General features: G+C 42.0%; 2 protein-coding genes across 2 annotated transcripts in view; one reads left to right on the top strand and one right to left on the bottom strand.

Moving 5' to 3' along the window:
* The first annotated feature begins 1,312 nt into the window (after nucleotides 1-1,312).
* Nucleotides 1,313-23,230, top strand: CMTM6 (CKLF like MARVEL transmembrane domain containing 6). Its single transcript, XM_072793117.1, has 4 exons — nucleotides 1,313-1,577; nucleotides 11,204-11,380; nucleotides 16,912-17,010; nucleotides 20,448-23,230. Exons 1-4 carry the CDS (start codon nucleotides 1,440-1,442, stop codon nucleotides 20,580-20,582), a joined length of 549 nt encoding a protein of 182 aa, XP_072649218.1. The 5' UTR covers nucleotides 1,313-1,439; the 3' UTR covers nucleotides 20,583-23,230.
* Nucleotides 21,373-25,424, bottom strand: part of CMTM7 (CKLF like MARVEL transmembrane domain containing 7) — a 67,058-nt gene continuing 63,006 nt past the window's right edge. Inside the window, exon 5 of the mRNA XM_072793119.1 lies at nucleotides 21,373-24,250. Within this exon, the coding sequence (XP_072649220.1) occupies nucleotides 24,237-24,250 (14 nt within the window). The 3' untranslated portion in view covers nucleotides 21,373-24,236. The remainder of the gene's footprint in view (nucleotides 24,251-25,424) is intronic.

The following is a 25,424-nucleotide window of genomic DNA, read 5'->3' as shown; positions in this document are numbered from 1 at the left end:
GGGGGCGGAGTTAGAGCGGAGCAAGGCGGGGGGCGGAGTTAAAGCGGAGGCGGGGGCGGAGTTAGAGCGGAGGCGGGTGCGGAGTTAGAGCGGAGCAAGGCGGGGGGCGGAGTTGAGCGGAGGCGGGGGGCGGAGTTAGCGGAGCAAGGCGGGGAGCGGAGTTTAGCGGAGGCGGGGGGCGGAGTTGAGCGGAGGCGGGGGCGGAGTTAGAGCGGAGCAAGGCGGGGGGCGGAGTTGAGCGGAGGCGGGGGGCGGAGTTAGCGGAGCAAGACGGGGGGCGGAGTTGAGCGGAGGCGGGGGCGGAGTTAGAGCGGAGCAGGGGGGCGGAGTTAGAGCGCAGCAAGGCAGGGGGCGGAGTTGAGCGGAGGCGGGGGCGGAGTTGAGCGGAGGCGGGGACGGAGTTAGAGCGGAGGCGGGGGCGGAGTTAGAGCGGAGCAAGGCGGGGGGCGGAGTTGAGCGGAGGCGGGGGCGGAGTTAGAGCGGAGCAAGGCGGGGGGCGGAGTTGAGCGGAGGCGGGGGCGGAGTTAGAGCGGAGCAGGGGGGCGGAGTTAGAGCGCAGCAAGGCAGGGGGCGGAGTTGAGCGGAGGCGGGGGCGGAGTTAGAGCGGAGGCGGGGGCGGAGTTGAGCGGAGGCGGGGGCGGAGTTAGAGCGGAGCAAGGCGGGGGGCGGAGTTGAGCGGAGGCGGGGGCGGAGTTAGAGCGGAGCAAGGCGGGGGGCGGAGTTGAGCGGAGGCGGGGGCGGAGTTAGAGCGGAGCAAGGCGGGGGGCGGAGTTGAGCGGAGGCGGGGGCGGAGTTAGAGCGGAGCAGGGGGGCGGAGTTAGAGCGCAGCAAGGCAGGGGGCGGAGTTGAGCGGAGGCGGGGGCGGAGTTAGAGCGGAGGCGGGGGCGGAGTTGAGCGGAGGCGGGGGCGGAGTTAGAGCGGAGGCGGGGGGCGGAGTTGAGCGGAGGCGGGGGCGGAGTTAGAGCGGAGCAAGGCGGGGGGCGGAGTTGAGCGGAGGCGGGGGCGGAGTTAGAGCGGAGCAGGGGGGCGGAGTTAGAGCGCAGCAAGGCAGGGGGCGGAGTTGAGCGGAGGCGGGGGCGGAGTTAGAGCGGAGGCGGGGGCGGAGTTGAGCGGAGGCGGGGGCGGAGTTAGCGGAGCAAGGCGGGGGGCGGAGTTGAGCGGAGGCGGGGGGCGGAGTTGAGCGGAGGCGGGGGCGGAGTTAGAGCGGAGCAGGGGGGCGGAGTTAGAGCGCAGCAAGGCGGGGGGCGGAGTTGAGCGGAGGCGGGGGCGGAGTTAGAGCGGAGGCGGGGGCGGAGTTAGCGGAGCAAGGCGGGGGGCGGGGTTAGAGCGGAGGCGGGGCGGAAGCGTGGGCGGAGACCAGGAAGTGACGGCCCTCCGGGTGGTCCTCCGGAGTCGGTGAAGTCCGCGGCGTCAGCTCTGCGGCCACCGCGTTCCGGGCCATGGAGAATGGAGCGGTGTACGGCCCCACCACGGAGGAGGACCCGGGCCCCGCCAGGGGCGCCCGGAGCGGCCTCGCCGCCTACTTCTCCGTGGGCCGGCTTCGGTTGCCCGGGCTCGCGTTCAAAGTCCTGCAGCTGGTGAGTCCGCGGCCGGGGTGGGCGAGCCGGGCCGGGGGCGGGGCGGGGCGGGGCGGGGCGGGGGTCTGGCCCCGGGACCGCCGGCCTGCGGGCTGGGGAGGCTGCCGAGGCGCTTCTCCTTGACCTGGCTGTTCAGGAAGCGGCAGTTTCCACACCCCAGTTCCTTCTTTCTCGCTGGAAAGGGGGGCGTTCCCTCCCGCCGCCGGGCTGCCGCTCACCCCAGTGTCTCCCCCGCGGGTCCCTGAGGACTCCCCAGGGCCCCCGAGCGAGGTCCGCGGGTCCAGGAAATGCGTCGGGAGCCCAGGTCCACGACTTCTTTCTCTCCCTCTGTTGCGACCTTCCTCTCCTCTCGGAGCTGATACCCTGCGTTATCGCCCAGAGTGCCTGTATTTGTACTAAGTGCTTTTTGTTTATCTTTCTCTGGTTCTTGTGGGTTTTCCCGGTACGAGCCCGTGGTGGTGCTTGGGGGTGTGGGGGCAGTTCAGTTTTTGCACCCAGACTCCGGTCGGTACCAGGCACGGCATTGAGGTGGGTGTATCCCATAAATTGTCTCCCACAGGTTTTGTATCGACTGAAAAAGAATTACTTCTGAAAGAGCAATATGTGTGTACGAAGTACACGGTGAAAAGGACAGCTCGTATTTGTGTGCAGGTAGCAAAAGTAGGGCATGGTTTACCCCTCTCTGAATTTCACTGAGTTTTCGTTTACTTTGGGCAGTAAAGGTCCTGTAAGCCCCCTAGCAAAAATAACATCTTTGAATTTTAACTCAAATTACACACATATTGACTGACCTCCAGTATTCTGTTTTAACCAACTGTGGACATCATTTTCTGCAAGAGGAAAAATTGGTTTTGCTTTTTTTTTTTTTTTTTTTTTTGTTTAGTCATCTCAAGTAAAAATAACCAGTTGGTTTCCTTGGGAAGAACTTAAATTCTTAGAACTCCGATAACCAGAACTTATTCTTAGAACTCAGATGACCTACTTTTATTAAATGGGAAAACAGCTGTCAGAAAACTGGTAGTACTTTCTGGTCGTCAAAATGATCACATCTAAGAATAGTTTGGAAATCACTGGGGGGCAGGTGACAGTGTGGCCTATGGAGCCGGAGAGGGTCTGGCTCTGCCTATCGTTCCAGTCTCCTTTTAGGGAGTTCCATACTGGCAGTCTTTCAGTTGTCACCAGGCATCAGGGGCTCCCTTCTGCCCTTCTTCCTTTGTAACATCTGTTCCTTCTACCCAGAAGTGCATCTTTCTGTTCTCTTGTCAGTTCTAACAGGACTTTGAGATGACAGTGGTGCTCCTCTGCTCTGAGCTAAAATGTTTCCACACAAATAGAGCTCTTTAGAACAGAAAAGATCATCAGTGTTTGTATCTTAAGTGTTCTTGCTGCTCTGCAGACATCATCAGTATTGGTGTCCTGCCTGTTAAATTTCTCGAGTTGTCTGTTTTTCCTTTCTAATCAGAAATAGCAAAGCTGAAGTAAAATTTCTCATTACTTTAGTTTAATAAACGATAGTTCCATATCCTTGAAATAGAATACAACCAGAAATTTTGGTATAGACTTTTTACTTGGATGTGGAGAAGAGGGGGAAATGAATTTGCCTTGCAAGGATTGGTAGACTGTTCCTGCTTGTTCTCCCTCATACCAGAAGGAGAAAGAGGGATAGGATAAAAACTAATGTGTCTTCTTGAAATCTACTTGCAGGCTTATCTCGGAGGTATTGCAGGTTGGGTTCCAGACCACCACAACAAAGCGAATAGTGCAATAAAGGGAGTCTGATGAATGTTTTGGTTTTCCAGGGCATATAAAAGTTATGTTTGCACTATATTGTAGTTTGTCAACTGTTCAATAGCATTATGTCTAAAAATTGTACATACCTTAATTTAAAATATATATTTTTAAATTTTTAAAAAAAGTTTTGTTTATTTGAGAGAAAGAGCATGAGCAGGGGGGCAGAGCAGAGGAGGAAGAGGGACAAACAGACTCCATATGGAGCTCAGAGCCCATTGCGGGCTCAATTCCAGGACCAGAAGATTATGACCTGAGCGGAAATCAAGAGTCAAATGCTCATCGGACTGAGCCTCCCAGGTGCTCCTTAATTTAAAATGTTTTATCACTAAAAAATTCCAAGCATTTTCTGAGCTTTGAGCTAGTTGTAATCACTTCTCAGATGACCATAGCAATATAATAAAAATGAAAATGTTTGAAATAGTGCAAGAATTACTGAAATGTGACACAGAGACATGAAGTGAGCAAATGCTGTTGGAAACACGGTACCAGTAGACTTGCTTGACTCATTGTTGCCCAAGCATTCGATTTGAAAAATGTATCTGCAACATGCAGTAAAGCACAGTGCAGTAAAATAGGTGTACGCTTATTTATGGGGAACTTGCAATGTTATAAGAATGCTTTCTTCAATATAGATTTTTAAAACATATTTAATTATTGCTTTCCATTTTGATTGTTGTGTTTTATTTCCTACTTTGTTTCATTGATGGCCTCTGTCTTTTCATAATAGTGTATATTACGGGAGTTACCCAGAAAGTCCCAAGGAAGTTATAATGAAATAAATTAAAACTCTCATCCAGTCTGAAGCAACAGGGCAAGGTCTTCTTTGCCTTAAGTCATATTCTGTCTTTAGGCTATTTTACTCTAGGTAACTTTTTTTTTTTTAATAAGTAGATTTGCAGAGCTCTAATAAAGAAACAACTGTAATGTAGAAACCCCTAACCAGGGACATGCAAACCCTATAACATTTTATCCAAAATGTGGTACATATCTGTGTTTGGGCATATTTTTCTAGACCCATAAATCTTATCAAATTCTCAAAACCCCAAAAGAGAAAGGAACCTTACTCTAAAACTTAAAAATCAGACTCTGCATACTTAGGAAATTTCTTAGAATCCAGAGATTGAATTGGATTTCCTCTGAGGTTCTTTTCACTCTTTAAGATTTTTACAAACTTCTGAGGCTCTGTGGGATGTTCTGGCACAGAGCTGAACACCAAACAGAGAGTTGAGCCTATAAACAGAAGGAGAGGTTAGAGATAAAAGAGCATAACTAGCTCTTGAGTTATGTACTCCTGCAATTATGTAGCTATGTCTACTGCCATTCAGATAAAACCTTAATTTTGTCAAAGGCTTGTCCAAAACACAAGTATCCCTTAACTACCATCTGACCTTCCAGAACTGAAGAAGAAATACTTAGCTGGGAATGCAAGCATAAGGAGTCATCGCAGTCCTAAATTTTTATGCAATTTATTTATTTATCAGTTTATTTTATCCTTAGATTGGTCCTGGTGAATATATATACACATATATATGTATACACACACACCCCTATACAAATATATATATATATATATATATATATATATACACACACACACGCACACACACATATGTGTGTGTGTGTGAAGTTTTTGTTGTTATTTTGAGATTTTGAGGGAGTTTTTTTTGTTTTGTTTTGTTTTTGTTTTTGATTTCAGGGGAAAATTGACATTGGGCAACCTAATTCCTTGCTGGTAAGCTGATACAATGATCTGAATATGTGTAATATTCTTGTAACATAAGCTGACATATGTGTTTATGGTACCAGTTGAATATCCTGGTGGCCGCACAGTACTGTGATAATAATGACTCCTCAGGCAAGCAGTTTGATTTAGAATTCACCAGTGATTTACTAAATTATAAAATAATGTTACTCTGTAAGTACCAAGAAACAAATCACTTAGAAGCAGTTTATCTTATATTGATGATCTTTTCATTATTTCAATGTGAAAATTGATCTGTATTAAATTGAAATGCTCTGTCTTTAACCTTGAGGAAGATCCATAATGTCAGCAAATTAGATCTTTGAACCTTTGTGAGAGTAAATATTTGCCTAAGGTACAGGAGGCCTGGCCTAACTGCAGCCTGCCAGATTTGTTTACTTGGACCTTACGTAGGACCGCAGGTTTTAGTAGCAAGTTCATTAATTCACAAATTAATATAATTTTGTAGTTGGGGCCTTATAATGAATGGTAAGCATTAAAAAATTCTTTTTATAAGAAATGTTTTAGTAGTAGACTGTAAAAGACCAACGATGGAGACTTTGTGTTTAATATAATGACTGTTAATTTAAGAAGACTAATGTTTCAGAAGGGGTAGTGAAACTGAAATGAAGAGAGAGACACAGGGGAGTCAATGTTTAAATCACCAGCCACATTTTAGTCACTAAGATTCCCCAAATGTGTTGACCCTAGCAGATTGGTTTTAATGTAAAATTTAGCAGCAAAAGGGGAAATGCACAAAACTCTGATCGTAACTTCAAAAATCCAGTCTTAAGGGGAAACCTACACAAACATACATAGTTGTAAAATGAGCTTAATAAACAGTGTTCAAGGAGGGGAACAGGCACGCTGTAGGAGTCAGGAGGCCTGGCTTTGGGGCTATGCCTGGCCAGTGTGGGACCTGGCCTGTCAGAGATTCATTCCACCACCTGTAGACACAAAGGTGGGAGACTCTGCCCTCCAGGGACCTCCCAAGTCCCAAAGGCAGATTCCCATAGATCTGTTTGAGTAAAAGTTTACATCATTAGAAGCAGTTGCATTGGGTGTACTTCTTCGCTTCATAGTCATTAGCAGTATTTAATGTGAGGTCTTCATGCTACTGGAGAGTAAAACCATTTACCAGAAAATAATTATTGAGCCTTTGAACTTACTTTTAACATTAATCACGATCTCCTTCCCCAGCGACCTTACCTCTTTTCTTATCCTTAACCACTTGGTATTTAATGCTGGTGACTACCCATTTCTTGAAATTATTCCTTCCCTTAATTTTCACACTTAATTTTTTTTTAATACAAAAAAGCATTTGTTTACCAAAATATATATAAGAAACTAGGAAAAAGAAACTAGAGAATATGATTAAAATAAGCCATATTTCACCACCACCACCACCCCATCACTGTTTAGATTAATGATTTGGAATGTATTCACTCGCTTATTAAGGAGTTTTCCTAAGAAGTATTAGACCGCCTGTGACTTGCTTGTCAGGTGTGAGTTGCTCTTTTCTCTCCTACTCCTGAGTTGTGATATTCTTTCAGGCCCCACCCAGTCCTCTGCTCCTCCTGTCTTCTAACCAGCTAAACCAGGCAGGCAGTCCCTGTTGCTTTCATCCAGAAGTCTACACTCCCTGGCCTGATCATCACATAAGCACACCCAGCTCCTTAAACATTTTCATGATCACTGCCCACTCAGGTCAGTTACATTATCCCTGTGGGGTTTACCATGCAAATTCTTGCCTTCATGAATCTGTTCTTTTTTGTCCTCCACCTGGAATGTTCTCTGCCTATCCAGATCCTATGTATCTCTTGGCCCTGCTTTGAGTCTTACTTTTCTGCTTATTCTATTTTAGTATAGGTGGATTGGGCATTTTCCTGAGATTCCTTGAATCTACATATAATGGATGGTCAATTATGAGTGTATTATTTTTTTATTGTTTCTTATACATTGATCTTATTGCCCTGTCAGTACATGTTCCTGTACGTATTACAGTGTTGATACATAATACTCAAATGCATTTTTAAAAATATTTTATTTATTTATTCATGAGAAACAGAGAGAGAGAGGCAGAGACACAGGCAGAGGGAGAAGCAGGCTCCATACAGGGAGCCCAACGTAGGATGTAGGACTCGATCCTGGGGCTCTAGGATCAGGCCCTGGGCTGAAGGCAGGCACAAAACCACTGAGCCACCCGGGCTGCCCCTCAAATGCATTTCTTAAAAGTTTTTTTTTTTTTTTTAAGTTGAGGTATAATGGACATGTATTAGTTTCAGGTGCACCACTTAAAGATACTAATAGTGCTATGGGAGATGATACAGGAAGGTTCGGAGCATCAGACAGATGGGGAGTTAGGAGAAAACTTCATATGGAATATAGTTTGTAGTGCTGATTTCTTGGCTTTTAATGGGAAATAGGAACTAGTGCATGTCCAATCTTGATATCATACCCCTTTCATCTCTTAGGAGGCCCGTGCAGAATCTGCCTCTCAATACTGCTCTGAGACTTCAAGTCAATAAGAAGGACTCCTGTTGATAAGTTTGGAATAGTACTGGTAGTAAAGACACTGATTGCTGCTGGCTGAGCTGGATCCTGCCCCTTTCTTACTGAGAATAGAAAAGCAGTCTGTGTCTCTGCAGAAAAGATTTGATTATTATATGGCCTACACAGATGAGTGTTCCTGACAGTCTAATTATTGGGATAGGAATGGCTCAAGATCAAGTATTCTCAGACCCCACTTAGAGTTTTAGGCTGATATATTCTCACAGTTAATTGGCGTGTATATACCTGAGATATATTTTGCAGATTTCTCATAGAGAAAACTCCTAAATGTTGGCTAAGATTTAACACAGAGGCAAGAATAAAGCAAATGGCATATTAGACATTTAGCATCTTATACTGTACTCATGTAAAAACTCATCCCATAATTATAATGACAGACGATGAAAGAAGTACCTTTATGCAATGACTTTCTGGGATTTGTCTTGGTGTGTCACTTTGTATTCTATGGTGTAATAATTGGGAATACCTTACCTAACCTAACATCTGTCTGAAGGAGGTTGTTTGGAATATGCTGGACTATTTTATGTCTTACCAACTTATAGGACAGGCCTAGGTTTTCACTTCTGGTCATATACAGAATGTGTGAATATGGTACCAGGCCATCTAGCAGTTGTGTGTTTAGTTTTTAAGAAGCTGCTCAATTGTCCAGAGTGGTATACCATTGACTTCTGTTTGATGAAAATATTTTATAGCCTGGTTGGCTCAGTTGGTTAAGCATCTGACTCTTGGTTTCGGCTCAGATCATGATCTCAGGGTTGTGGGATCAAGCCCTGAGCAATCTGCACTTACTGTGGAGTCTGCTTGAGATTCTCTCTCTCCCTCTGTCTCTCTCCCACTCACACTTTATCTCTCTTTAGATAAATAAAATCTTTTTTAAAAAGCATTTTGTAGGGCAATATCTATAACATGCAGTGTATCTGCTGATTTTGGTAGCACTCTTGTCATGAATGTATCTGGTTCCTTCTACTGTGATTTGGCTTTGATTTAGGTCACCAGTCATTTTGATGGTCTTAAGGCTCAAAGGAAACTCCCTTGGCTTTCACAAAACCCACACAGACTGCCCAAGTGAACCTCTCTTTTCTCTCTCTTCCTTCTTATTTCTAAAGACCTCCAAACCTGGGCCCTGAATCCTACCTATAGAGAGCCTCTTTTCGTCCTCATCTTTAGACTCACTCTTCACTCTTCTTGGTTTCTGCCTCAGTGTTTAATCATTGTCAGTTCTCTCCCATCTTGAAATTCCCTTCCGTTTTACCCTGTCCACTACTCCTCTATCTGGCCACTTTTGCCAGTCTATACCTCTTGACTCTGCTGGCTCTATCCCACTACTTTGTCTTCCCCTCTCTTCCCACTATACAGAACTGTAACCTCAGCCTGCCTGGTTGATTGACTCCACTGAAACAGGCTTGCTGAGGTCACCGGCAACCTTCTTGGAGCTCAGTCTGACATCAGTGTGTCACTGTTGTTCTTACCTGACCTCTAAGTAGCGTTCATTACCATCATAACTTTCTCTTGGTAGTAATACTTTTTCCTTGGTCTAGTACCTCCTTGGACTGCTGCTCCTAATTGTCCTTTGCTGGTGTCACCCCCTCCACACATCCCTTAAATCTTGGGTTTGCTCAGAATTCTGCATAAAGCTGGCTTTCCTCATTCTGGGGGATCTCACTGGCCAATGCCCACGACTTCATCTCCACCCCATACCTCTCCCCTGAGCTGCAGACCTGTATATCCTTTTGCTTCCTAGATACCTCCCTTAACTCTTTCACAGAATCCCTCATACACAGCACATTTGAAACATAATGTATTCTCTTCCTAGCATCCTCACCTCTTAAAAAAAAGAAGAAAAACAAACAAACAAACCTGACTCTTCTTTCTGCAGTGAGGCCCCTGTATATTAGGATCATATATACAACAGTGGGAGTGCCATTAAATCCCGCTTGCATTTAATTGAGTTGCCAAATTAACTAGATTTTACCATTGTCCATTCAGTGCACGGCATTCTGACCCACGCCTGTCTGGCACTGGTGAACACTTGCTTCTGCTGTGAATCAAATTGGGTTATTCCCAAGGCTGCCAATTATACTTTTAACGGCCAAACATTTAATTAAATATTGCACAGACTGAAATTGAATGTGAAAAGGAATTGTTTCTGTGAAAGCTAAATTGAATGCTTTGAAAGTCTGAAAAATAAATTACTAAAATATTTCCTGTGCACTTAAGTAAGAGCAAGGTAACCATAAAGGGCTAGTAAAACTAGTCCAGACCCAGAAGGATTCTACACTCGGCTTCTCAAGTGTCCGGGGTCTTGCACCACTCCATCTAAACATTAGTCTGCAAGTGGTAATTCTGGACGACAAAAGTGATTAATGGAGGAAATGTGATGTGGAATTCCAATCAGCAGGCTCAAACTCAGAGAAAAGCCCTATTTCAAAAGATTGGTGAATAAATGTGCCTTTTTGCTTTAGGTTAAAATAAAGTGGGGGCACCTGGGTGGCTTAGCTGGTTAAGCGGCTGCTTTCGGCTCAGGTCATGATCTCAGGATCCTGGGATGGGGCCCTGCATTGGGTTCCCTGCTCAGTGGGGAGTCTGATTCTCCCTCTCCCTCTGCCACTCCCCCTGCTTGTGCTCTTTCGATCTTTCAAATAAATAAAATATTTTCTAAAAATAATAAAAGTGTTCATTCAAGTCTGTTGTTTCCTGCTGTTAGTATCCGTCCTGATAAGTGCTCCTGTCACATGCATCTTATAGTGATTGCTCCATTACCACTACTACCCTGAGCACTGCCCTCCCCTGGTTTCCTTCATCAGCTTCCCGACTGGATGTCCACCCCAAGATTTGCCCTTCCCCCAGCCCCCTCTCTATGCTGTATGTAGCCAGCGAGACTTACTAAAAGCATGAAGCTGAACGTGTCACCCCTTTGCTTTACAACCTTTTACATCCAGACTTGTTTAAACTAGTAAAAGAGGACATTTAGATCTAGCCTCTACTTGCCTCTTGTCTCATCATTTTCACGCTGCCATCCCCTTCCTTCACACTGGCTGCTTGAACCATGTCGACCCAACTTGCTTTCATGGTGCAGCTGGGGATGGTGGGATCTCTTTGTGCCTCAGGGTGGGAGGATGCCAGGTGCTCTCGCCTCCAGGTCTCTCTGTGCACCGCCTCTCTGCCTGGAGCTCCTTTCACTGTCCTTCAGCCCCAAAACTGACCTCCTGTCCATCAGGTCTCAGCTTTCCTCCAGCAAGTCTTTCCTGACCCCTCTACTTGAGGGCCCCTCCTGTGTGCTTTCCCAGCAATGCCCTGTCTTTCCCCCGACTCAGGCATTTAGCACCCGATACTTAACTATTTGTGGACTTGAATTCCCTTCAAGGCAACCAGACTGTTCAGTTCTACAGAGATCGGACCTGTTCGGTCGTCTTGTTTGCAATGGTTTCCACCTCACAGAGAGCTGAGTGAACAGAGGTGTGTTCTGAATACTGGTGGTTTCTGTGGGAAGACACTTGAGTAAACGGTTTTGTTTCTTTTGTAGCTGTTTTCGCTGCTGGCCTTTATCTGCGAGGAAGTCGTGTCACAGTGTACTTTGTGTGGAGGACTTTACTTTTTTGAATTTGTAAGCTGCAGTGCCTTTCTTCTGAGTCTCCTCATCCTGATTGTGTACTGCACTCCAGTTTACAACCAAGTCGATCCTGACAAAGTCAAGCAGTCGGTAAGCATGAAAAAAAAGAATCCCTTTACAAAGAACATAGCTCTTTTGGAGTGTTGTGAAGTTCTGTTATTCAGACTAGTAATGCTTTTATTTTATTTTTTTAAATTTTATTTATTCATGAGAGATGGAGATAGAGAGGTAGAGACATAGGCAGAGGGAGAAGCAGGCTCCCTGCAGGGAGCCTGATGTGAGACTCCATCCCAAGACCCTGGGATCACGCTCCGAGCTATAGGCAGACGCTCAACCACTGAGCCACCCAGGCATCCCTAGACTAGTAATGCTTTTAAAACTCACGCTACTGAGTTTTAAAAGCACTACTCTTAAAACTTGGGAGAGTAGGACACTCTCCATTGTTCCAGCTCTGCCCCTGAGCAACTCCATTTTCCCTACCAAGTGGGGTTGTCGAGGGGGAAAGTGAAATCAGGAAGGGAGTGACAAATGTCAGGAGTTTTCAGTTACTGGTGGTTCCATCTCCTTCACTGTAGGTATTTTTTAAAAACTAAGATTTTTGTCACTTCTGACCTCTCACATTTCCAAGTGTCACTTATGGGTTCATTGTGCACCTGTTCTGCACCAGGCATTACACTAGACTCTAGAGAGTATGATGAACTAATGTGATATATTTCTGGAGCTTTTAAAATAAAATGCCATGTAATTCTACCTATTTTGTTTTGATTTTTTTTTGTGTGTGTGTTATGAAAGAAGTTATTAGTGAGTGAATTAAGGCATCTGTTGAATTCATTGTTCGGAAATTTCCCTTTTAATGAAAGCGTACATGAGAATTTTCTTTTCACAGAATCAATGATGTATAACTTTGTAAAGACAGTCTGTTGGCGCGTGTCTTTATTTGAGTATAGTGTGGATTTGTGAGATGACACATGAAATGATTCACATGGTTTCCACACTGAAACAGTTTCCTTCTTCAGTAGTGTTGGAGTTAACAGTAGTGTGAAGTAGTGTGTGAAGAATTGTACATGTCAGGGTTGACATATGAAAGCACTCATGTCTCTGAGGGAAAAGATACAAATGAGGGTAAATTTTTAACTATTAAGAACAAGGAATAACAAGATCAATACAAAGCAGTAAGATTCTGTTTTTTATTTTTATTTTTTAATTTTTTAAAATATTTTATTTATTTATTCATGAAGGAGAGAGAGAGAGAGAGAAGCAGAGGGAGAAGCAGGCTCCATGCAGGGAGCCTAACATGGGACTCAATCCCGGATCTCCAGGATCAGGCCCTGGACTAAAGGCAGCACTAAACCACTGAGCCACCCGGGCTGCCCAGATTCTGTTTTTTATTTATTTTTTATTCATTTTTTATTTTTTTAAAGATTTTTTAATTTTTATTTATTTATGATAGTCACACAGAGAGAGAGAGAGGCAGAGACACAGGGAGAGGGAGAAGCAGGCTCCATGCACCGGGAGCCCGATGTGGGATTTGATCCCCGGTCTCCAGGATCGCGCCGTGGGCCAAAGGCAGGCGCTAAACCGCTGCGCCACCCAGGGATCCCGATTCTGTTTTTTAAATTGAAAAGTGAGCACGGAGTCACATACTAATATACACCTGAGAGACTTTTTTCTGTATACCCTTTAGTACCTTTTAAATCTTGTGCTATGGGCAGCCTGGGTGGCTCAGCGGTTTAAGCGCCTGTCTTTGGCCCAGGGCGTGATCCTGGAGACCCAAGATCAAGTCCCACATCAGGCTCCCTGCATGGAGCCTGCTTCTCCCTCCGCCTGTGTCTCTGTCTCTCTCTCTCTGTGTCTATCATGAATAAGTAAATAAAATCTTAAAAAAATAAAAAAAATTAAAAAAGATAAATCTTGTGCTATAAGAATCCATTACTTCTTTTAACAGAATTATCTTAAGTTTAAAACTTAAAAAGTTAAAAAAAAAAGTTGATACCACAGCAGGTAAAAAAATAACTTTGAAAAATAGGTCTGGTCTGAATCACATCCACCAAGCCTTTGATGAGCACATACCTGCCGCTCTTGGTATAGCCAATATATGACTGTCTCGTTATCCTTCTAGATAATAGCAGCTCTCAGCGTGGACTTGGACCAGACAGTTTACATGCTGGGATTTAAAATCCTCATGCTGTAATGCTCCCCTTTTTCTGGTAGGGAATTTGGGTTCAGGGTGGTTACAGACCTTGTCCAGAGTTACACAGGAGAGCCCTCAACGTTCTGCATTCCATTCTGTGGACTCCTCCAAATCCTCCTAGAACCAGCACCCTAGCAACTTTCCATTCTGTCATGGCAAATGGCATCACCTCAGGGATCTCCATATAATGATGACAGTAGCAGAACCCATTTATTGTATGAGATGCATATTAAGAGGTTGCAGAGAATTCCTTAGAATTTTTATTAATTATGTTTTAATCTTTGTAAATTTTTCCCTTTTACCGCATGCACAGAAGTATGCGGTAAGATTTTTGGAAAAGTGAAAAAATTACTAGTATCTGAGCTGCTTGATTTGCAGTTCCCGTGTATAAATTTGTATATTAAACATTAAAGACAAATTATTTTTCAGTTTCTTAGCTCTCAACAGCAAAACAGTATCATTATCCATAAAAATATTTTTAGAAATGTTCAGTTTTTACTTCAGTGCTGCATCTGTAGTGTTTAAGAACATTGATCTTTTTGGCTAGAAACAATATTATTTTTCAGTTTAATGGTCTAACTAAACTAAACAAAATGTAAAACATTTATTATATCAAATGAGCAATTAAGAATTATTTTTTTTAAAGTTAGAGTTAGTATTGATCCTGAAATGCTGGAGGAAGGGAATAAATCAGTCATTTCATTCTAAAACAGCTTTTGTAAATATTTTACTATACTTCTTTTGGATCTTTTGTGTCTGTTTATAGGTGATTAAGAGTCATAGTCAGATATGTTATAATTTTCACCTAATGTAAGGATTTCATGTTTGTTTGAAAGGCTTAAAAATAACTTTTATTCTTGACCTATTAATGTACTTAAATACTTTTTAATGTCAGAGACATTTTCTGCTTTACAGAAAATATTTTGAGAGGGTGGTGGTGGTGATGTTTGGGGGAACATGGGGAAAGGATAAACTTTTTCAAGGGAGAATCTTTTCTATCCCATGCTGTTGTGGCTCAGAGTCTGTAGGAATAACAACAGTCAACACTTATGGAACATTTACTGTGTGCCTGGCACTGATCTAAGCACCATTAGAACCACCTGTGAAGATACTGCTCTTACTCCTATTTTGCAGATGAAGAGACTAAGGCACACAGATGTTAAATAATGAATTCAGAGTCATAGAGCCAAGAAGTATTGTCCTGGGATTTGAACTCAGATAGTCTGGTTCTGGAACCTATGTTTATTGAACACCACATTATTCGGTCTCAAAACGGTTGCCTTGTTTGATACCTCCTTGAATGTAGTCCAGATACTAGTAGTAAATGGAATTTTATTTGTGCGTCACAGATTTGAAATGACATTTGAGGGACACCTGGGTGGCTTAACAGTTGTGCGTCTGCCTTTGGCTCAGGGCGTGATCCCAGGGGTCTGGGATCGAGTCGTGCATTGGGCTCCTTGCACGGAGCCTGCTTCTCCCTCTGCCTGTGTCACTGCCTCTCTCTCTGTGTCTCTCATGAATAAATAAATAAAATCTTTAAAAAAATAGCATTTGAAGGAATGAAAAAAGTATTGCAGAAAAACACTTTTTGTATAAGTGAAGAGAAAATCTCTTATTTATTTTTTTAGAAATGTTAAGTACACAATCGACAACATAGGAATTCTGTATTGGATGGGTTTTCAGAAAACTCTGAAAATATCAGACTTAAAACCCTTTGGAATGGCCAGTTTTACCAGCTTCTCCTCTGAATCAAGCACTAGTTGCATGATGATTGCATGATTGCACTAGTGTGCATGTCAAGCACTAGTTTCAGTTGGCAACTGAGAGAAGCCTTACAAGATTGAGAGCCCTGGGAAACCCATGAAGAACTTCATGTCATGAACCGCATTTTGAGGAGATATGGAAGCTTTTATAGAGTAGATAAGCTCATATCATACAAGCTCATTTTGGGTTAGTCACTTGGAACAATTGAAAGCAATATGTTCTTGCAGAAAGCTTACATTTCTTAAAAACATACTATTGGCATCACTTTATGTAGTTAATGACAGGTGGTTCTTCTGATTCTCTCTTTTCCAGAGTGCTTTCAAAGCACTGAAGTACTCTCAGAGAGGCCATCGTAGCATAGAATACAGATCTTCCTCAACTTAACAATGGGTTACATCCTGATAAATCCATCATAAGTTCAAAATATTGTAAATCAAAAGTGCATTTAATACATTTAGCCTCCTGAACATCATAGCTTAGCCTAAACTACCTTCAGTGTGCTCAGAACACTTATATTGGCCTGCAGTTGGGCAAAATCATCTACCACAAAGGCTATTTGATGATAAAGTGTTAACTCATGTAATTGGATACTATACTGAAAGGGACAAACAGAATGGCCGTGTGGGTACAGAAGGATTGTCAGTGTACCCCGGTTGTTTAATCTTGTGATCGGTGGCTGACCAGGAACTGCTGCCACTGTGCAGCATCATGATGAAGAAGCGTCCCACACAGCACTAGCCTGAGGAAGCATCCAAATTCACAGTTTGAAGTACAGTTTCTACTGAATATGTAACATTTTTGCATCATTGTAAAGTTAAAAATCATAAGTGGAACCATTGTAAGTCAGGGACCATCTATACTTTGAAAGAGAAGAAAAGTCTGTTTCTGGTTTTTGGGTTTTTTTTTTGCTGGAAATAAGATGGGATTGTTTTAATCCTTTTTTAAAGATTTTATTTAAGAGAGGATGAGAGAGCACAAGCAGGGGGAGGGGCAGAGGGAGAAGCAGACTCTCTGCTGAGCAGGAAGTCCGATGTAGGGCTCAATCCCAGAACCCTGAGATCATGACCTGAGCCGAAGGCAGACGCTTAACAGACTGAGCCACCCAGGCACCCCATGTAAGATGGGATTTAATAAACCTTTGGGTTTGATAATTTTAATGTATCCTAGAACACACACACACACACACACACACACACACCCAACCTTTTGGGGAACTGCTTTTATTAAAAGATTATCTTTTATTAAAAGATTATCTTGTGACATACTCTGAATACACCTGTCCAAAGTGTGGATAGTGTTCCTTTACAGGGGTGTTCGTGAATTCCAGACTTGAGAAGCTGAAGCATGGGGTGCCTGGGTGGCTCAGTCAGTTAAGTGTCTGCTTTCGGATCAGGTCATGATCCCAGGGTTTTGGGATCAAGCCCCAAGTCAGGCTCCCTTGTCAGCAGGAAGCCTGCTTCTCCCTCTTCCTCTCCCTCTCCCCCTGTTTATGCTCTCTTGCTTTCTGTCTGTCAAATAAAAAAAATTTTTTTTAAAGAAGCTGAAGTGTGTTGGTTTGGGCTATATGAAGAAAAAACTGTGTCACTAAAGTTTTTAAAAAATAAAAAACAAAAGCTATTGTTTCTATCAACCTAACCATACGGTGTTCTTTATGCACATGTTCTAGGACTTTTATATTACTTTGGGAACAGGATGTGTGTTTTTGTTGGCATCCATCATTTTCGTTTCCACACATGACAGAACAGAAGCTGAGATGGCTGCATCCGTGAGTACCTTGTATTTTGAAGCCTTGCTTAAGTTTTGTTTCCTTAGAAATATGGAACTTAAAAGTACTTGACAGGTGATACAGTGTGGGAGAGTGGTTTGTTTAGTAACTTATTTTTTAGTGTAATTTTGAATAGAGGACCTAAGAGCAAATAAATATGATAGCCTTAGAAACCTAGAACCTGTCTTCCGAATTTAGAATAAAACCCCCTTTCCTCTACATATGAACGCGTCACTGCTAATGGAAGTGGTAGTATTGACTTTGGTTATTGTATGTTTTTCTACTTTGCAGTCCAGCAAAAACATACCTACATGCCACATGCTTTTCTAGGTGTAGAGAGCACATAGGAGAAATGATCCAAGGGTTCTACCTTTATAATAAAAGAGAGATAATAAATAGAAAAGTAAATGTTTTTATCCGAAATCCTTGGGGGGGAGGAGACAGATTTATGTATGTATGTATGTATGTATGTATTTATTGAATTCAGAATATTCTGGTTTTTAGAAAAGTAGCACTGCACATGTACTAATATTATATGACATCTTCAGAGGGCCTGGAGCAGCACCCTGTAATCCTGCATGTTAATATTTCTGAAGCTTGAATATTCACACTAAAAGGGATAAAGACTGGAAGGAGTTATACTTCATGCCACTTTTTAGCCAAGTAAATTACGAAAGCTTTATTTTTGTAGCTTTTTGGATTTCAGAATTACAAATCAAGGATCATGCACCTGAATTGGTACCAGTGTTGTGAACATGAACAGCTGATAACTGAGTGATTCATCTTCTTCCAAGTCAGCTGGGTTCCAATTAATATTTTATTCATGACAAAACTTATAATTAATTGACTTGTCAGCTATTAGATCATTAAAATCATTAAACTACTTTTAATTACTCAAAAGGAGTTCAGAGACTTCACCTGTTCATGTGAGCATGGTTAGCACAGATGTAAAACCTGTATAAAACAAAACAAATTAATGGGGAGCCTTGACTCATTCTGGCAACAAGTAATATTTATGCATGTGCACATGAATCAATGGTACACGAAGAGAAAAGTCAAAGTTTTAATAGACCCTTATGGTTAATTTCAGTCTGTATACATATTTTTATTGCAGAGTAGTATGATAGGGTGATCAGTAAAATGTTTTGAGGTGTGGAAATATATTATTATAAAATCCTTGGAGAGGTTTGCCTGGGTGGCTCAGTTAGATGAGAGACCAACTCTTGATTTCATCTCAGGTCATGATCTCAGGGTCACGAGATCAAGCCCTACCTTGGGCTCTGCACTCAGCGGGGAGTCTGCTTGAGATTCTCTCTCTCCTGCCCATGCCCCTCCCTCAGCTTGCTTGTGCACTCTCTTTCTCTCTCTCAAAAATAAATAAATAAATCCTTAAAAAATAAAATAATATCCTTGGAGGAAGTGAAATAGAGTTGAGGAAAGTTGAGTTGAAGGGGAAAGAGAGTATGGCATGAAATTCCCAGCTATTAAAACACAGGTTATTTGTGTGTTACAATTAGGTGATGTATTAGATTATTAACAGTATTTAGATTTTGTTGGATATATTTAAGAATGACTGGTAGTTTAAAAACTCAGTATTTATAATATGCTAGAAATTACCTTTTACAACTATTTAAATTATGAAAAAATTTACAGACTTAAACGAGTGAGGGAGTCCATTAAAAAAAATTGTCAAGTATGTGAGCAACAGATCTGGAAGATGATTTGTCTGGATGGTATGGCATAGAGGGCTCTGTGTGGACTGGGGCTCTCCAGGAGGTCAGGGATGGCTTCACAGACTCGGTGATGTCTGGACTGTCCTTAAAGCATGTAATATGTTTCCCAGGCAAATAAGGTGATAGACACCATCATGCCAAAATGAAGCCTCCAGAGGGGAGAAGTGACTTGGGTTTGGAGATGTGGGATGGTAATTAAATATCAGTTGGATGTTTTGGGGCTATTGGGGTGAATTAATGACATTTGGAGTTCAGTTTGCTTTACAGTGAGATACAGCAGAATATATTCTTTAGGATAGAAAGGTTGGATGTGAAGGGTCAAGAGAGTGGAGCGAACTACAACAAAATATTAAAAATCTAAAATAGACTGCTGGTTACTGAAGTGAGGTGGGTTGGGCGATGGCTAAATAGGAGATGGGGATGAGTGAATGCAGTTGTCTGATGAGCTCTGGAAGTGCTGAATCACTATATTGTATACCTGAAACTAGTATTACTAATATTATGCTGTATGTTAAATAAAAACTAAAAGAAATTTTAAAAAACAATAAATAAAAATCATGGAGAGGGCAGCCCCAGTGGCCCAGCGGTTTAGCACCTGCCTTTGGCCCAGAGTGTGATCCTGGGGACCCGGGATCGAGTTCCACATCGGGCTCCCTGCATGGAGCCTGCTTCTCCCTCTGCCTTTGTCTCTGCCTCTCTCTGTATCTGTGTCTCTCATGAATAAATAAATAAAATCTTTAAAAAAAAATGATGGAGAGATGGATGTTAGATGTGGAAGGGATTTTAGCCATTACCTACATCAATTTTCTCTTTTTATAGAGCAGTTCTTTGACCCTATTTCTTTCCTGGTTTTGCTTAGTGAAGATTTCTTGACAGAATTCTCAGAATGTTTGATCATATGTTAGAAGAGTACAATAAGGAAGTGATTTAAGGAAGAGGAAGTAGGTAGTGGTGTCATGTTGCTGTGTCATTACAGTGTGACAATTAACTGGAAAATATTTTTAGGTAATTTAACCTAAAAGTATCTTCAAAATAGAATTTCTGTTGATCAATCGTTATTGATTACTTCTTGCCATTTTCACCTATGCTCAGCTCCCTACTCACATATTTCCTTTACCTCCCCTGTGGATCAGTCTAACCATTGCTAATAATCTTGTGTTTTGTATCATTTTATAGGATTTTGTTTTTCGTCTATTAACCTTAGTTTCACAGATTGGCATCCCACATATACACATGCACACACAAAACGAGACATCTCTATTTTATGAAACGTCAACTAATAGCCATTATTCTAGGGTTTTTTTTTTTTTTTGTAACTTCTTTTTTTTTAATGACCTGAAAAAGTACTTTATTACTAAGGTTAAGAATAGGATGTATAAGATAGGGATGCCTGAATTAAGACATTAAGCATCTGCCTTCAGCTCAGGTACTGGGATCGTGCCCCGTGCTGGGCTCCTTGCTCAGCAGAGAATCTGCTTCTCCCTCTCCCCTGCCCCCTCATGTACTCTTGCGAGCTCTCTCTCTCTCTTACTCTGCACACACACTCTCTCTCTAATAAATAAAATATTTTAAAAAAAGGAAGAAGAATGTGTATAAGATAAAATTGATGAATCACCTTGCTGTATAAAACACTCTCAGAGCCAAGTAGAAAATGTGAGATTATATTCCAAAATCTGTCATATAACCCTTGTTCTTTCTTCTCAGGTCTTTGGATTTCTAGCAAGTATTATGTTCCTGTGTGACGTTGTCATTGTGTTCATTTGGAAACGACGGGAGTCCCAAGCTAGGAAACCAGAGGCTACCAGGCCAGGGGGCCTCACAGAACCCCTTAATGGTTAAGGACTCAAGAGACGGGGTGTTACATAAGGTATTGACTGCATGGCACCTGAGCCCTGGCCGAAGCTCATGGAGAATTTGTCTAATTGTTAAACCACTTCTTTTGGAGAGCAAGGGGAAGGGCAAAAAGGCAGTGTGTCAGTTACCACAAATTAGGCCAGAGAGTTTTGGGGTTTAAAAAATTTTTTTAAAAATAATGTTAAAACTTCTGTCACTTGAAATGGTTCTGTTTTTGTTTTTGGAATTGAGGACAGTTGTTTCTTTAAATCACATAGCTCAACTGATGAGAATTTATTCTGTCATCATTGTTGGTCTAGCTATCAAATTACGCTATACAGCCAGCATGATTAAGTTCATTGATTTAGACATTGTTTTATTCTTAAATTAATTTGCTTAGGTAGGTTTTTTTGATATCAGATAAAATTCAATGTATACTGAAGAGATCACTATTTAAAATGTTGGTCTAGGTTTTTTTTTTCCTTAAAAATATAATACCCAGGTTTTACTGTATCTCACTCGGCCTTAAAATTACATTGTAACATTTTAGGATAATTATTAATTCTTTCTGAGACCCTTTATAGCCTAATAGAAACTGTATGAAAGGTGTTGGTAGTTTATATGTATAAGAGTAACAACATCATAAATCCCATGTTTATACTGCACTTTGGTTGTTGTTAATAAGCAAAAAAAAAAAAAAAAAAAAAGAGAACAATTGTATATAACACAGAAAAATGGAAGAAACTCTCATGGCTAGAGACCAAAGATAAAAAAGATACACTTTTTGCGCAATACATGGAAAGTAATTATAAAAACAAGTTTCAACCACTTACCACTGTCTGAAGAGAGAAGTTCATACTATGAGTTAGAAATTGATCCCTTTCCCTACTGGCATGTGGTTATTTCTACTGAAGTTAATACAGCTCTGCGGGTCCTGTTCAGTGTCTTCTCTGAAGCCTTCCCTCTTTTTAAAACCCCAGCCTTTGATTTTTACATCTATTTGAGATTCTCCCTTCTACTCTCTTTACCCACATGGTCTGTACACTTCATCATCTGACAGCAGTGGAGCCTCTAGCTCTGACTCTTGCTTGATGGCAGGGGTCTCTATGTGGTCCAAAATTTGGGGCCCTTTTAATCGCATAGAATATGTAGCAGGATCTTTAGGGTTCTTGTTCCCACCTTGGGCACTACTATAACTTCTCTTTGAAGAAGACTTTCTTAAGAAAGTAAGCATCTAGCAGATCCTGCCCAGGTTAATACTGATGATGGTATAAGGAAGCAGTCTAACCATTCTCAAGAGACACTTCATACCTAGTTCTGATGGTTTGGAAGAGTTGTCTCTTTGCTGGCAGGCTGTCTTAGGGCCAGCCAGACAAGGCACTTGAGATAGGACCTTTCTGACCAACTGCTTTGCAGAGTAGACCTCTCTTGTACTCCTCTTCCATTTTCGACTCAGGACTGTAGTATTAAGACAATGAGCCCATGCGTCAGTACTTCAGGACTTTGGTGGAGGTCTCCCAGGGTTTTCTATCTGAAGGAGCGGAATCATGTTTCCAGTGAGAAAAGTTAATAACCTTATCCTTTTTAAAATTCTCATTTGTGCATTGTAGATGTGGCATATGTGGTTGTCAGAATTCATCATTATGGCCAGATACAGCTTCTGCTCTGTCTTGCTGACTCAGAACCTTACTCATTTGTACCAGAGCGTGGATGCTAGCTAGTGCTAGTGATGCTGTCACCACTACCTCCTTGGGAGATAATGAAACCAATCACTGATGCTGTTTTTACTGGGCACACCATTGAAGTGAGGAGAAGTAGCCTGGTTCTGGGGTTCAAGAATAAAGAGTAGCACAAGATAACTAGCTTCTGGTTGGCAGGTTCTGGAATTTCACATCTAACTATACCACTGTCATTTTAAATATCATGTAGACCCGGCTGGGTGTCACAAAAAAGCATCTGGGCTACCTCAGGGAACCCCCCATATATGTGCATGGGCATAGTTGAGTTTGATGGATATATCCGAGCCGGCCTCAGACGTACAGCATGTTGGCATTGAGCTTCACCTCTGCTTGCTCAGAGGCTTTGCTTCCTTTTGTTTCACTGAGGCAGAAGTGGACCTCTTCACTGCCACTTAACTCTTCCCTTTTCAGAAAGATAATATATTCACTAGTATTTTTGGTCACTCTAGAACTTTTCTTCATTCTATTTTTTAGGGGACCCATGACTGATTAGCCTTGCTCTTCTGTTGTAGAAGGAACGAGAGTAAAAAGGCCATGTAGAAAATAAAAAGTTTAAGGAGATCTTGGGACCAAAACCCCTTCTATGTCCAAAAAAGGACACACTCAGTAAACTGAAATTTAACATAATTTTTTATTAACAGCCATCTTACATTTGTTATATTTTATACAAATAAACTGTTTAGAATGGTTCTTAAAAATTATAAGGGAAATGCACATACAGTATAAAAATTTTTATAATTGTTGTACTTAAATTATGTTCTATTTGGGGACTGGGAAATGTATTTTTACATTGTTTATAGCCAATTGCTTTTGTATTTATCAGTTTAAATCCTTGGGTCTTTTTTTTTTTTTTTAATCTCTCTCATTGGCAAATTTTGTAGTCTTCTTTTTAAATAAATCCATTTAATCACCTTCCTTTGTAGTTGTTTCATTATTATTACAGAAGCCTGATGTTGAGATGAAAACTTTCTCCAGAGTTCTAGGAGTTGGCTCTACAACCCTGGGTAAGTCCCTATGTAGGAGACTGAGTTGTGTGAGTCTGCCCAGGTGTGGGGCACAGGTAGAAAAGAAATGAACCCACTTCCTTCCCAGGGGCTGCCGCTCTTGCTGCCAAGGTGGAGTGCCCATCCACACTGTTTTTAGGGAGCCAGATATTGAAGAGTCACAAAGGAATGTTAGGGAGTAAACAATTTGAAATACTTGCAGAGAAGCAAATTGAGACACGCCCATCCCATCTCTCAATGTGGCCACACAATGCTAAAAACAAAAGAGTCACATTCTCTTTCAGACTGTCCAGTGACTAGGAAAGTGTGAAGCAAAACTCTGGTAGTTCTGGTCAAGCTTACAACTATTTGTGTCGTCTGCAGAATTCCTGCCTCCAGTCTGTACAAGAATAACAAGATCTTTATAGTCATCAGGAACTCACTGGAATCTGTACATTCTTCAGAGTTTTGTATTTTGTTTTGATAGAGAGCATTGTGTATCATTGTGCAGTCAACTGTGAGGAGCAGAAAACCTAATTTTTTTTAATGATTTTATTTATTTATTCATGAGACACACAGAGAGAGGAAGAGACATAGGCAGAGGGAGAAGCAGCTCCCTACAGGCAGCAGATGCGGGACTGCATCCCAGGACTCCAGCATCACACCCTGAGCTGAAGGCAGACACTCAACCACTGAGCCATCCAGGCATCCCAGAAAACTCAATTTAAATAGGTCTTAAGCAATAAGGAAAATTTGTTTCCTAAGAAACGAAGGTAGGGCAGTTCTGTGACTGTCAGAGTTCAGTGACTCATTGGCATTTGCAGGGACCAAGACTCTTCCCATGTTTTTCTGCCCATCCATCTTCTGCTGTGAGTTTTTGTTCTTAGGATTGACCCTTTAGGGTAGAGTAAGATGGAGGCAATATCTCCAGACATCGTTCACTTGCACGACCCTGTCCAAAGGTGCGAAGGGAAGAGATTATAGAAAAACGAACACTTTTCGATGCTTGAACTAAATCATAACTGTACAAGTAATGTGTACCGTAGCAAATTGCTTTAATAAAAGAAGGGAAGTATTGTTTCCTGAGATCTTCGCATTTGGCTACTTTTAATTGTTGAAATAGGCACTGGGAGCACAGGAGATCATACCCTGTTGAAGGCACTGCCCAGCTTTAGTAGATCATAGCTTTTATTAACCATATTTTCTTTAAAGGACCTTGTTTAAAACAAAATGAAGTTTCACTTTTGAAGTACCACCACCTCGAATTTTACTTTTTTACTTTTCCAAAGGCAAACACTACCTTGCATTTGATGGCTCTTTCCTGCTTTATCCTCTGTGCTCTCTATAGAAATGTGTCCATAAGCAATGTGTAACATGGTCTCTATGTTCTATTTCTCCTTTTATAGATTGCTTTCTTCAATCAGTAGTATTTTGTAATTTAAGAGACGCAGCTCTCGTTCACTCATTTTAACTACTACTTGGTCTTCCATTGAATGAATACGCCATAATTGACTCACTTTTCCACTATTGATAGAAAACTTTTAATGTGGTTTATTTTTGACATATTTGAACATGTGCACATGTGCAAGAGTTATATGTTGAGTGTGTCCTTAGAAGTAAAACCATTGGTTCACAGGGCATGTGCAGTTCCAACATGGGTAACTCCCCAGTGGTCTCCAAAGTGGAGCCCTCTCCTCAGCAGCGTACGGGACTGCTTGTTCAAGGAAACACTCGCGTTTGTCTTGCACTTAGTATTAGTTTGGCTTAATGCTTCTGCTGACCTGGGACGGAAATGGTCTCTCATTTGATTTTACACTCCCCTTATTACTGGTGAACCTGATCATCTTCTCATTTGGTTGTTAACCTTTTAGGCTTCCCCACATCTAAGAGTTTTTTGTTTATATCCTTTGCCTTTCTTTCACATTGAAGTTTTTTTTTTTTTTAAGATTTTATTTATTTATTCATGAAAGACACAGAGTCAGAGAGAGAGGCAGAGACACAGGCAGAGGGAGAAGCAGGCTCCATGTAGGGAGCCCGAAATGGGACTCGATCCCTGGTCTCCAGGATCACGCCGTGGGCTGAAGGTGGCGCTAAACCACTGAGCCACCCGGGCTGCCCACATTGAA

This window comes from Canis lupus, chromosome 22, assembly GCF_048164855.1.
Source record: "Canis lupus baileyi chromosome 22, mCanLup2.hap1, whole genome shotgun sequence".
NCBI lineage: Eukaryota > Metazoa > Chordata > Mammalia > Carnivora > Canidae > Canis > Canis lupus.
The sequence above is the reverse complement of the archived record's forward strand: the minus strand, read 5'-3'. Positions and strand labels throughout refer to the sequence as shown.

Excerpts from the sequence above, each read along its gene's own strand:
- CMTM6 (XM_072793117.1), top strand. The coding sequence starts at position 1,440 with ATGGAGAATGGAGCGGTGTACGGCCCCACCACGGAGGAGGACCCGGGC. Across the intron at positions 1,578-11,203 it reads CGTTCAAAGTCCTGCAGCTG|CTGTTTTCGCTGCTGGCCTT; the intron begins GTGAGTCCGCGG and ends TTTCTTTTGTAG. Across the intron at positions 11,381-16,911 it reads CTGACAAAGTCAAGCAGTCG|GACTTTTATATTACTTTGGG; the intron begins GTAAGCATGAAA and ends CACATGTTCTAG.